The sequence below is a fragment of the Athene noctua genome, chromosome Z, assembly GCF_965140245.1.
Source record: "Athene noctua chromosome Z, bAthNoc1.hap1.1, whole genome shotgun sequence".
Lineage (NCBI taxonomy): Eukaryota > Metazoa > Chordata > Aves > Strigiformes > Strigidae > Athene > Athene noctua.
In genome coordinates, this window is record NC_134077.1 from 64,353,588 (window position 1) to 64,367,377 (window position 13,790).

Genomic DNA, 13,790 nt, shown 5'->3' on the forward strand with positions numbered 1-13,790 from the left:
TAAGAAGAGTCAGAAGGATGATCCGGGAAATTACAGGCCTGTCAGCTTGACTTCAGCACCCGGGAAGCTGATGGAGCAGCTCATCCTGAGTACCATCACACAACACGTGCGGGACAACCAGATGCTCAGGCCCAGTCAGCATGGGTTTGTGAAAGGCAGGTCCTGCTTGACAAACCTCATCTCCTCCTACAACAGGGTGACCTGCTTATTAGATGAGGGAAAGGCTGTAGATGTTGTTACCTTGACTTTAGTAAGGCCTTTGACACCGTTTCCCACAGCATTCTTTTTCCTGGTGAAACTGGCTGCTCGCGGCTTGGATGGGCACACACTTTGCTGGTAAAAAACTGTCTGGATGGCCGGGCTCAAAGACCAGTTGGTGGCCGGTCACGAGTGGTGTCCCCCAGGGCTCGGTGTTGGGGCTACTCCTGTTTAACATCTTCATTGATGATCTAGACGAGGGGATCGAGTGCACCCTCAGTGAGTTTGCAGATGACCCCAAGTTGGGTGGGAGTGTTGATCTGCTCGAGGGTAGGGAGGCTCTGCAGAGAGACCCGGACAGGCTGGAGCCATGGGCTGAGGCCAACTGGAGGAGTTTCCATAAGGGCAAATGCTGGGCGCTGCCCTTGGGCCACAACAACCCCCAGCAGCGCTACAGGCTTGGGGAGGAGTGGCTGGAGAGCTGCCAGTCAGAGAGGGACATGGGGGTGCTGATTGACAGCCGGCTGAACAGGAGCCAGCAGTGTGCCCAGGGGGCCAAGAAGGCCAATGGCATCCTGGCTTGTGTCAGCAATAGCGTGGCCAGCAGGGACAGGGAAGGGATCTGACCCCTGTACTCGGCACTGGGGAGGCCGCCCCTCGATTCCTGTGTTCACTTTTGGGCCCCTCACTCCAGAAAGGCCATTGAATGACTCGAGCGTGTCCAGAGAAGGGCAACGAAGCTGGTGCAGGGTCTGGAGCACAGGTCGTACGAGGAGCGGCTGAGGGAACTGGGGGTGTTTAGTCTGGAGAAGAGGAGGCTGAAGGGAGACCTCATCGCCCTCTACAGCTCCCTGAAAGGAGGTTGCAGAGAGCTGGGGATGAGCCTCTTTAACCAAGTAACAAGAATAGGACAAAAGGTAATGGCCTCAAGTTGTGACAGGGAAGGTTTAGACTGGATATTAGGAAGCATTTCTTTCCAGAAGGGGTTGTTAGGTGTTGGAATGGGCTGCCCAGGGAGGTGGTGGAGTCCCCAGACCTGGAAGTGTCTGAGAGTTGGGTTGACATAGTACGCAGCAATATGGTGTAGTTGGGAGCTGTCAGTGTTAGGTTAATGGGATGATCTTCAAGGTCCTTTCCAACCTAGATGATTCTGTGATTATTTACTGTGCCCCTATGACAAAGGTCAGTAACATCCTTAGCTACACCGAGAAGAGCACTGCCAGTAGCCAAAGGCAGATGACCCTTCCTCCTCTCTTCAGAAATGGTAAGACATATCTCAGTGCTGTGTCCAGTTCTGGGCTCTGCAGTATAAGAGAGACATGGACATACTGGAGTAACTCCAGTGAAAGAGCACATAGATTATGAAAGGACTGGAGCATCTGCCATACATAGAGAGGCTGTGAAAGCTGGGACTGTTCAGAAAGCTCAGAGGAATATTATCAGCATATATAAATACCTGATGGGATACTATAAAGAAGCAGCAGACAGGCTCTTTTCATTGGTGCCCAGACACAGAAAAATTGGCAACGGGAAGAAAAAACCTCACATGAAATTCCTTATACACAAGAAAAATGTTTCTATCATGTAGCATGGGTCAAACTCTGGAACAGGCTACCCAGAGAGGTTGCAGAGTCTGCATTCCTGGGCACACTGGAACTCCACTAGACACCATCCTGGGCAGTCTGCTGCAGCTGATACTGCTCAAGACTTATTAATGACCAGCAGCATTTAATCATTAACTGATTTAAGGCTTTACAAAATAATTCACACATTATTCATACATAATTCATACATTATGATTAAAATCGCAACTTAAGTACAGATTCAAAAATTGAGATTCACGCTAACCTATTATGAAGAATCCTAAATCTATCTGGTTTTATATATTCATAAACACAAGATGTACAAACACACAAAGTATTTGGATCCATTGAAATATGTTGTATCCACATTCATGAAAATAACTGTGTACCCAAACATATTCATAGGTAGAGAGGTGCGTGAAAGAGAAGCTAGCTGACCGTTAAAATTTCCTTGTTCTCGAGTTTAGAGTAAATACTCATAATACATCGGCATTCCTCAATACTTGAGACTTTTGGGGGTCAACTTCATCTTGGCCCTTCATCAGCTTTGACAGCAGACTGTACTGTCCTTCGAGGAGTTGATACCTGAGAGGTGTCCCAGCTCAGGGGAGATGCTGGTCACAGGCTTGCTGTGATCCAGGAGAGCTTGAAAGGTTTCACTTAGGGTGGCTATTTGTACCATCCAAGATAATTGATTTTCATCAGGTACTTCTGCGCTCCAGCCCAAGTCAAGTGATGAAATATTCTGGTGTTTTACACCAGTTGTGTAGGTCCAGAACTTGCTGTATGTGCAGTTCTGTTATCCTCCTCCCTTGGACACATCCCAGGTACAGAGGTATCAGGCTGCCAGGAGGTGATGGACTGTTGTTACCACTCCCAACCGACAGGGAGGGCAGGAGCCAGGCACATCAAGGGGGTGCCTTAACATGCCAGTCTACGGCCATTTGCAATCCATACTGCCCTAGGTTGGTATGTGGTCCGAGGAGGGGAGGGTTAGAATCACACTAAGACCTGAGCAGCTCAGCAAAGAGGGGTGGGGGGGGGGGGGGGGGGGGGGGGTGGTGGAATTGCACCACCACAGCAGGACTACACGATCTCCAGGTATCTGCCAGGTCTCAGCCACTGAGTGATTCTGTGTGATTCTGTTACCAATTTGCCTGAAGCATGCTCAAAAAGAGTATAGAAAAATCAATCCCATGACAATCAGAAAAACAGTTACAAGATAAAAATTAATTTCTCATCAAAATATCTGTTAATATGCTTACTGAAATCAGCAAACTACTAAGCTTTCTGCAAGACAGACACCTCCCTGTCACTGCAGCAGGATAGGATGTCAATTCCTAAGTAAAATGATACTCTCAGGCAAGCATGTAATGGAAGAAATGAAAAATTGCAGATTGGATGTAACAAAGGTAATGAGTGGCACTTAAAATATATGTGCCTATATACACACACCCATATATATGTATGTATATATTCATCTATATGTACACACACAAATATGTAGAAACATATGCATCTACACATAAAATATATAATTTATATGTGGATGTATACATGTACACATACAAGTAGGATACATGTATACAAATAAAAGCACACATGGATAAAATGTTTCAATATACTGTACACTCTAAACAAATTTAAGAAAAAAAGTCATCATCAGCAACAGTAATCAAAAAACCAAAATCCTCTCAGCTAAGCACCAAAACTGAAACACCTACTGGGTCTACTTTTTCCCCATCACCTCCATGCTCCCCATAAACAAACACACCATGATACACTGAGAGCATGTAACTCCATTTAACATTGAAGTCACCAGATATTATTGAGAAAAAAAAGCACACCCCTCTGTCTCTAAAGTAACACCTCAAGACCAGTTTCCCAATACAATGGGAAACCAATAAAATTACAGAAATAAGCTGCACTCTTCAAGCCACAAGAGCCGGGTATGAGAAACAATGAGGTTTTTCTTAAATCAAAACAGAAGAGCATACCTTATTGAATTATTTCAACCACTAAATTAAGATTACAGTAGCCTTAGTAGATTTTGCTCTAAGCATTGCAAGGTTGACTCTACACAAAGACCCTACAAACTGGATTGCAGCAAGACTCAAAGATTTGACACCTTGTCTTGCCAATAATGATACTTAAAATTCATACTGTTGTTTAGGGTAGAAATAGCTCTGATGCTCATATCTAACAAGAGTATGAACTAAAGCTTCCTCCTATTCTTAGAGGATAACATTAAATAAAACCTTTATGTCCTGCATATACCAACAGTTTAAGAACAAACTGTGGCTTCCCTGAGACATAAATGAAGTGAGTAGTTACTGCCAATCCAGAAGCTATGTAACTGTGCCACAAACATTCATCACATCCACCACTTCAGGTGATGTTGTTGGCTTTGTTTCACCACCACAGTTTTGGTGAATATGCTGGGATTCCAAGTACCTCAGATACCCCTGTTATCATGGGAATATAAGAAGGTTTGGGGTAGTAACTCAGGAAATCTCTGGATTCCATTACCTGTAGTTTAGAAATACAACACAGTGACAGGCATTATGAATTACAGCTTCTCAGAGGAATGGCATAGATACTATGAAATGTTTTACAGCACACAGCAAAGAATAACCTGAAAGTCCCAGAGCAGCAAAATAAAGGCTGAGTAGAAATCCAACTGCCTCATAATTTACAGCATGGAGGTAAACAGCAACAGCAGTTGGGGGGACAAAGGAAGGGAAAAAAAAAAGCGCACAATGTTGTTACAAAATAAGTGGTTGTAAAAATGATAAGAAATAGATTTGGACTAGAAACTAATCAAAGAATTGAAGTAGTGGCACACAGTTCCAGTAAGAACACAGGGGCAAGTAGTTCTAATTAATTTTAGAATAGAGCTCACTATATTTGCGAACAATGTAATAACTCCTGAATACTTCTGACAGCAAGGCTCAAGTCTCAGTGAGTCAAGCAAACGTCTCCAGTCTGATGTTTAGAGTTCCACCAGAGCTGTGTGCCAGCGAGACACAGACCAGCGAGTGCTCAGCAGTAAATAGAAAGTTCTAAATACTGGTATTTAGCATGATTAAAAAATAAATAAATAAATACAATGGAGTTAATCATCAGAAACAAACAGCAAGATTTAACACTCTTCAAGAACATGAAAATTGAAAGGCTACCAGGGACTCCAAAATAATCCAGAAAATCTGGACTGAATGCAAACATGAAAAATTAACAAGAAAATGCATTTCACAACTACTTCAAGAGTTTGAAATTAAACCCAGTGAGATCAAGAGTGCTTTGCAAAAATAAAGCCAGCATAGAAAGGCTTCTTGAAGACATCCACTGCGCAGGATGGATCCTGTAAATACCATCTGTTCACTGGTCTTAGAAAATTATCTTCCAAACCTCAGAAGTATGTGACAGAGACTACTGACACTAGGTGGGATTTTCAAACATATGTGATTCTGTAGGGCCAGAGTTAGACTGGACTACTTGTTCAAAATTTTGGTCCCTGCTAATTTGCTGAAAAAGAATGCCCCTTTAAACAAAACAGTTTTCTTAAGTGTCTACAGATAGTTACTGCTAAACTGAAAAATAACCTTGTGCTAACAAACTGACACATATACAGAATAGAGCAAGAAGCTATGATTGCACAAGAAATAGAGCACCAGACCAGTTTGCACATAGACCCTTAGAGACTTTCTCTTCCAATTGATTTTAGCAACTACTGTAAAAATTTCGCAGTATTACCAAGGTGTTAGCTGAAGGAGTATTCTTCTGTATCTGCCTATACTGCATATGGAAGAGGACACTAAATCAAGGAAATAATTTTCCTTCCTTTCCTCCTCCAGAGCTTGTTTCTAATAATTACAACTGTCTGTTTTCAAAAAAGGGGAGAGTGGGCAAGTCAGGCAGGCAGCAGACAGGGAGCGAGAGACAGAGCAGTGGGGAGAACACAGATTTGCAAACCAGATTGTCTTTTTCAGCTCCAAAAGTTTGAAATTGATGGAAAACTGGAGACAGTAAGGGAGATGGGGTATCTTCCGTAGTATCTGTGAAAGAGTTTTCTGTCAGCATTAAACAAAAACTAAGAATTCAATGTGATAGTTTTATAAAACCAGTTGTAAAGAACTAAAATAATTAAATCATTATCAGTTTAAAAAAAAAGGAATAAACAAACGCTTCAAATTATGAAGTTGACACAGTTCTAAGATCTTGGCCTAAGAAGATGGGAAGATGTAAAGACTTTGTTTTCTCCTCAAATTTTTTTCTTTAATTCTGGAGTTGCTGCTTTAACTTAAGATGGCTTTTGTCTACATAGACTATTGTTATTTTGACTTTTTTTTAATTAAGAAAAGAAAAAATAGTTATAATCTATGTACTGACACTTTGGGAAGATAAGGAGAAACTTCAGTATTCTATACTACAAAAATTACAGACTGAAGTTCTTCGTTTGTATTGCTAATAGCGGATACTGCTGCCAGAAACCATGAATTTCATAAATGCTATTTAGCATAAACCTTCTTTTGTAACAGAAATGTCAACAAGAAACTTGTAGCCAAAACAGTTCGTTAAGAAAGACTGGTAGACATTGAACTACAAAGGTACTGATCCAATATATACACATATAACAATTATAACTCACATGCTAGTGATATGGAAAAATATTACCACACATCCCAATACCAGATAAGTATCTAGGAAGGAAAACACTGAGCACACAGAAAAACACAGGAGATTAGTTTGCCAAGCTCTTTTTTCATAAATTTAGAAGATTGGTTGTATGGAAAAACATACAGGAAGACTTCAAACCCTTCCAAGTAAGTATGCTGTCCCCCTTTTTGTTACCTCATGTTCAGACCTTATGTTCAAATTTATTATAATTACATATGTAAATGAGATGTCTGTAACAAGTTCTCAAGCTTGGTTGCCTTGCAGTGAATAGCAAAGAATACATTCTGAGAAATTTTAAGTTCAATGACTTGGCTAACTTAGTCTGCAGTATCCTAAACCACAACCAATAAGCAGTAACTTTGCAAACCTTGATTACCTGACTTTAAAAAATGTCTTCTTTGTTGTCTCTAGTCCTCTCAAAAGAATATATATTTCTGAGAATAATTTCAGAAGATAATAAAGCCTTTTAGTTCACTGTCGATTTTCACAAATTCCAGTGACTGCCTCTTTCAATAAAATTTGCCATTAAATTTGCCTGGTTTTAATGATTTTTGAAAACCCAACCATTATACTTTTTAAATACGAAAATAATAAGACGTTGTTTTTCCTGTAAAGATTTCAACAAATATTAGGACAATAGTTTAGGTCGGACACATCAAAAATCATATTTCTAGGGTTTTTTCCCAAAAAGACTTAGATACTGACTCCCTACAATAAGATTATTTCTGCTTTGAAAGCAGAGGAGTGTCCATACCAATGGTTTCTGCATCCCAGCTGCAGCTCTTCAGGCATAACCACAGTTTGAGGTGATATTGAAGGGAATATTATTTGGCTAATGCAGAAGTGATAAACACTGTGTATGCCTCTGAAACTACAAGTGAAAAATGGACAATTTCCTGACACTCCACTTAAAGTTACCAATTGTCTTCTGCCATTACCTTAATTTTGAGGAATTCAGTAGTCTAGTCAATTCATATAATTCATTCCATCCTTCATTTCTTTTCCATGATTCAAATAATACAGCACTAATCTTACAAATTCAGTGTAAAGAAATGCTGTGTGAGACCCAAGATAAAGCTTAAATTCCTGCACTTTAAACCTTTAGCACAAGCCTATGCAGACATTTGCTGACTCATCAAATTTTACTCTAATTCAAAAAAGTTACAGCTAGACTTAAAGCTTTTCCAAGTTTGGGGCATTTTTCTCTGCAATTAAATGTTTATTTCACTAATCATATTGGTATTTTATTACTTTCAGTGGAGACAGGTACTCCTCTGATCCAAGGTTAATTACAGAAGTGTAATTTTTGAAGTCCATCCCTACTCAAAAACTGGTAATATACTAAGAGTCAAAATATATCAGAGAGAGTGTACATAAACTGTCATCTACTGGTAGACTTCCAAAAGCTTTACATCTTGCAGAACGGAATAGTATGAAAATACACGGTTGCACAAAAATTCATCTAATGCAAGATACTGCTTTGTAAGTGGAGCAATAATCTTTTTGATAAGATTCAGACTTAAAGGCAATGAAATTGTGAAATACTTACTTAGCTGTGATCACATCAGAATCCTTTTGGGAAAGTTCTTCCTGTTTCACAGATACTTGAGACGATAAGTTACTGCATATACTGTGCAACTCTTTCATTTGTTCTCTTGTTTCTGCTAAATCAGTTTCCAAATTCTGCAAGGACATCATTGGAAACATATTAAACATAATATATGAGAAAGATTTTAAATCTACTATGTGTGTTACCTATGTATAGAGACATAAGGATGTGCACATACATACATGCATATATTTATTTACCATGGTCTAAGCAAATATGTATAGGCATGTGTGAATATATGAAAAATGTGAACTACCAGAAAAATAAAGTTATTTGAAATTTTAGGTGGCCGCCCATTCTTACTGTAAGAAGTTTTTCTTAATCTGTTTGATGCATGTGGAAAAAGAATCCTGAATCAAATCTTTGCAAAGCAATAGTACACTAACTACTGAACATATTAAACCCTACTCCTAACAAAAACCAGCTATACAGTCATTGTTTTAAGTTCTCAAAAAAATACACAATATTGACATATGAACTAAGAACCATGGATAGTTTCATTTTTCAGACTGTTAAATCTGCTCTGATTTTGCACTTCTAATTCAATGCAAGGAATAGTTTCTTCAGGAAAAAAAAACAGCATACAAGAAAACTTGTACTGCTTGTTGAAAACAGTGTAAACAATCAATACTCTGCCTTTTACAGTAAGTCTTACTGTAGAAGTTAGTCAAAGTGTTAAGGTATATCATAAATATAGCAGCAAGACAGCTTATTCAAGGAAGACTTCACTCTACATAGACTTTACTAGAGTTCTCTGGAGGTTTAGCAGCTTAGAAGTGTACTTCAGTCCTTAAGAAGCTTTATATGACTGTTTTCCCAGAGTGTTTTGAGGCAGGAATGGAAATAAAAATATTACAGCAATTTCTAGAGCAGATTCTGAAGGTGCCAAGCACCTTAGACCTGCTTTGGTATTGTTAGTCAGACACAATCACTTGTTCTCAGTAGGGCAAATATTCCACAATTCATCAATAATTTAAAACAAATACCTCCTAGTAGGATAGCATTGCTAATCTACTGCGATTTAATCCGTATATGGATAAAAATAACTAATTGCCTCTCTTTAAAATAGCATGAAAATTTCTTATACACATTTGGATGTATCAGAAGTGTACTACAATCAAACTCTTTGAATTTGGACAAGAATTATGTCCTGTTAATAACAGTAACAGTAATGTGAAGAAACAGCAAAATTCATTAGTGAATGAAGTAGGAAAACGATTTGTTTCTTGATAAATCTCAGGCTATATAACTGATGTACCCAACTAATGAGTCATCATTCAATCTCAAAGGCTAGCTAGCAAAATATTTTTTCCTCAGATAACAAAACATTTCAGAATGAAAGGAGACAGCTCATTCTATCAACCTGTCAAAATACTATAGTGTAATAAGGTATTTATAACTTGCAGCCAAATAATCTTAGGGTTTCTCCTCAGTGGGTATTTTTACATATATAGTTATCATATATGTGAACAAAAATATCAGTAGTTCACATTTTCTGTGAATAAACCCTATTTGCCTATATTTCACACCCCACTATAGAGTTGCAGAGGTTTTTCATGATAGAGATTTAAAAAATATCTTGATTTTACCAAAGCTTAAGTCCCTATGATTCATTGCAGGAATAACTAGGTAACAAATTATTTTGTCATAAATACAATTTTGAAGTTATACAATGGCAGGACTTAAAAACCAGGAAAAAACTATGTTTGAGCACTTCATCCCATTTGTGAATTACGTGACTTCAGATTTTGATTTCAACTAACAAATTAATCAGTCCAACCTTTTGAACTGACTTTGAAACCTTGACCTTTTTTTGGAAGGATTACTGAAAAGGCAAAATGTGAAACTAGGAGCAAGGAGGGACTAGTTATGCAAATAGCTTGTATACTGAAATATCATATATTGAGGCATTTAGTAGAGATTTTGTACCCAAGTCAGAAATCTAAAATTATTAAATAACCTATGGTCTTTTACACTCAATTTCTGAGTACGTCTGGTTTTTTAAATCACATGGAATTTATTATGTTGCCTTTTAGCCAAGAAGGTAGTTTCACTGCATAAACATGCAGACTGAAAGTTTTCTAAATATTAATTCTCCCAATCTTGATTTTCAAATTAAAGCTGATTTCAATGTACATACAGACTGTTTAGAATCTAATCTTAACATATCTTTAACATATTAAAGCAAATTAAATGCTATTTAAAACACAGTAAGTCAAAACATCTAATAATTCAGTTGTATGAGAAAGAGAATACATACTTAAAAGAAAAATACAACAGTAAAAGATACTTCTTTATAACAGTACTGAAAGTGAAGCACGAAAAATAAGTCTAGTCATTATTTCTAGCCATGAAAAGTGGTGACCCTAACTAAATTAAGATAAATAGCATAATAGCATAAGAAGAGAATAACAGAATAGAATAGTAATTTAAGGTAAAATATTACAGGAATATTTTAATCATTTCAAGCCCAAGAATTAAAAACTCAGACAAAAAAAATCAGATAAAAGGTGAATTTAAAAGAACTTCAAACATGAAAAGTGTAACACAGAGAAGGCATGAGGCAGCATAGTTGTGCATAGATCATGGACTCACTGTGAATTAACACTAAGGTTGATGAGGTTTCATTTTATTCATCTACAGATACAGATAAAAAAACATGTACAAAATTCCCAGACTTAAGGCTGAGAGGCAAAACCGACTTTCAGAAGAAGATATAATTTCTGAATTCAAATTATTTTTATCTGTAAGTATTTTTACAACCACTTGAGAACAGTACAATTCTGTTATTGAATTTGCTCACAAATTACTTTTTAAAAGCATTTCAGGGACATGTTATATTGGGGTGTACATATTAGAACATCATCTGCATCTCAGTATCATGTAGTGTGATAATGTCGTATTTGGCCTCTGTGAATAAGGAAATTATTATTCTTTATTGTTTATAAGCATCCTGTTAGGAGTCAATCTGGCATCCGATATGGATTCTCGAGTGTTGACTTATGGAAATGGGTAAAGTCAGGAACAGAGAGAGAAATTAATTCAAACTGAAACGTAAATTTTCAAGAAAACATTTACAGGAAGAATATATGTAAAAACAGTGATGAACTACAAAAATAAACGTGTTTTTACAAAATATTGATAAAAACAATGAGAAAACATATTACTACTTCCTAGAGATCAACAGTATCTCTTGCATATACTATTTTTAATATGCTTCTTAATCCCTGCAATAGTCTTGTGAGATAACCAACTTTACCTAGCTCTGTCCACTAGCAAAGTTGTATAGTCACTTGTCTAACATCACAGAAGGCAAAATAAAAAGAAAAAAAAAAAAAAAAAAGGCAGAAGGTGGCACATCAGACTCATGGACACATACAGGCTGGCAGAGACCTGGAGAGCTCTGCAGTCACAGCCCCTGCCTACAGCAGGTTGAGCCAGAGGGTCCAAGCAGGCTGCTCAGGGCTTTACAAAGTTAGTGGTTGAAACTTCTTAAGGATGGAGATGACACAACCTCCATGTAGCCCAGCTGCATTCCTGGGCTGTCCTCCTGGGGAAAAGGCTTCTTCTTACCTCCAATCTCAGCTTTTTTGTGCCTCACCCTGCTGCCACACAAAGCTGTGAAGACGAAGAGCCTGGCTGCATCTTCTCCACCCCCTCCTGTTGGTGCCAGAAGTGTTGTTGGATGGCCCCAGCGCAGAGCCACCGCTCCTCCTGGCTGAACCAGCCCATCCTACAGCCTCTCCTTGCAAGACAAGGTCTCAGGTCCCACTGTCTCACCTTCAGTCAGTTTACTGATGTCTTTCTTGTAGTGGACCCAAAAACGTCAGTATCTAGAGTACTAAGCAGAAGTACTCAAGATACTGAAGTATCGATTCTGCCCCTGGCTCTTGGAGCCATGCCCTGCTCATGCCTCTCTAGGCACTGCTGGCCCTCACTGCTGCCTGGGTGCACAGGGCTGGCCCCAATGCAGCTTGCTGCCTTCCACTGCCCAGGGCTGTCCCCCAGAGCTGATCCCTAGCCCCGGTTCAGGCTCATATTGGCCCACTTCTGTCAAGGTCCCCTTAGATTACAGCAGAGCCCTCAAGCACATTCACTTCCCCCCAGTTTGGTGTTATCTGCAAACTTGATGAGCATGCCACTGATCTCTCTTCCAGGTTACTGATAAAGGTCTTAAACAAAACGGGTCCAGGATAGATCCTGCAGTACACACCACTTCTTACCAGCCTACAGGCAGAGTACAACCCATTAACCACAACTCTGAGCCTCAAGTAGTTCTTTTAAACATGTTGTTGTCCACCTATCCATCTGTAACATCCTAACTTGGGTACAAGAATACAGCAAGACAGCGTTAAAGGTCATCTTGCTAAAGTCAAGGTCAATCACATCCAAGCTCTCCTCTTGTCCACAGACTCAATCATTTTATCATAAATGACGACCTGATGGCTCAGGAACAATTTACCCTTGGTAAATTAGTGATTGTTTCTAGTCACCTTCTCCATTATGTGCTCAGAAATTCCTTCCAAGTTTACTTTCTTTGTGATCTTCCCAGGGACTGAAGTGAGGCCAACCAAACTCTGTTCTTGGATTACCCTTTTCATCAAGGACTTCATCTGACCTCTGCTTTTCAGAGATATGATAGGCAGCAGCCTGACAGTGACAAGAGTCAACTCTCTCAGCACCCCTGTATGCAGTTCAGCTGGTCCAACGGATGTGTCAGGTTCTCTTGGGTATCTCCCAACTTATCCGCTCTTAGTACCTGAAGTCTGTCGCTAGGCTCAAATACTTGGGGAAATCTTGTTGGATAAGACTGAGGCAAAGATGACATTCATACTTCTGCTGTACTTATTACCTGCTGTCACTAATTCATCCTTCCCTTTCAGCAACAGGCCCCCATTTTCCTGGTTCAGTCTTATACTACTGAAGAAGTACAAGAAACTCTTGTCATACCTGTCATCACTTGCAAGTCACAACTACAGGTGGGTCACCACCATCCTCGAGTGCCCAGACAATGTTTCTGAACTCCTCCTTCGTAGCTCTCACTGTTTACACTTCCTGAATACTGCTTTCCACCATCACCCTACACTGGAGTTCAGTGATTAATTCTGTTTAGCCAAGCTGGTGTCCTGATACATAGTCCTGTACAAAGTGAAGACTCTCCTCCTTAATTCCACATCTGTACTCTGCTACTTCTCCCTTCATCTTCTCAGGATCTTGGTCTTCACAGTTTCATGGTCACTATAGACAAGGCTGTCACTGACTGTTATTTCCTTAATCAGTTCTTCCTTGTCTGTGAACAGCAGATCCAGCTGTGTCCTTCCTAGTTGGCTCAGGGAATACCCATATCAAGAAGTTACCTCTGTCATGCTCTAGGCACCACCCTGACCTGCTTGTGATTCCACTGTGAAACACTGACACTACTTATTCCAATCCCTGGAATCACACGGCTGTGACACACCTTTCTCTCTTCAGCATGCCTTATCAGTCAGGAAGACACGCTAAAATTATTCTGACTGTTTTCATTGAAGGTGTGGATAACAATGATTTTCACTGATTTATCCGATATTACAAGCACTATTTTTGACAATTTGAAAATTATTAAACCAGTTTAGTACACACTAAATTTTCTCCCCCAAGTATTAACAAACCATTTGATGTCCTGGGAATCGTATAATCTTTTCATCATAACCACTCCAAAGGCTTCAACTTGCAAGAACTTTACT

General features: G+C 39.2%; 1 protein-coding gene across 1 annotated transcript in view; it reads right to left on the minus strand.

Moving 5' to 3' along the window:
* CNTLN (centlein) overlaps positions 1–13,790 on the minus strand; it is a 199,441-nt gene that overhangs the window by 139,442 nt on the left and 46,209 nt on the right. The window contains exon 6 of the mRNA XM_074931653.1: positions 8,008–8,141. Coding sequence (XP_074787754.1) covers positions 8,008–8,141 — 134 coding nt within the window. The remainder of the gene's footprint in view (positions 1–8,007; positions 8,142–13,790) is intronic.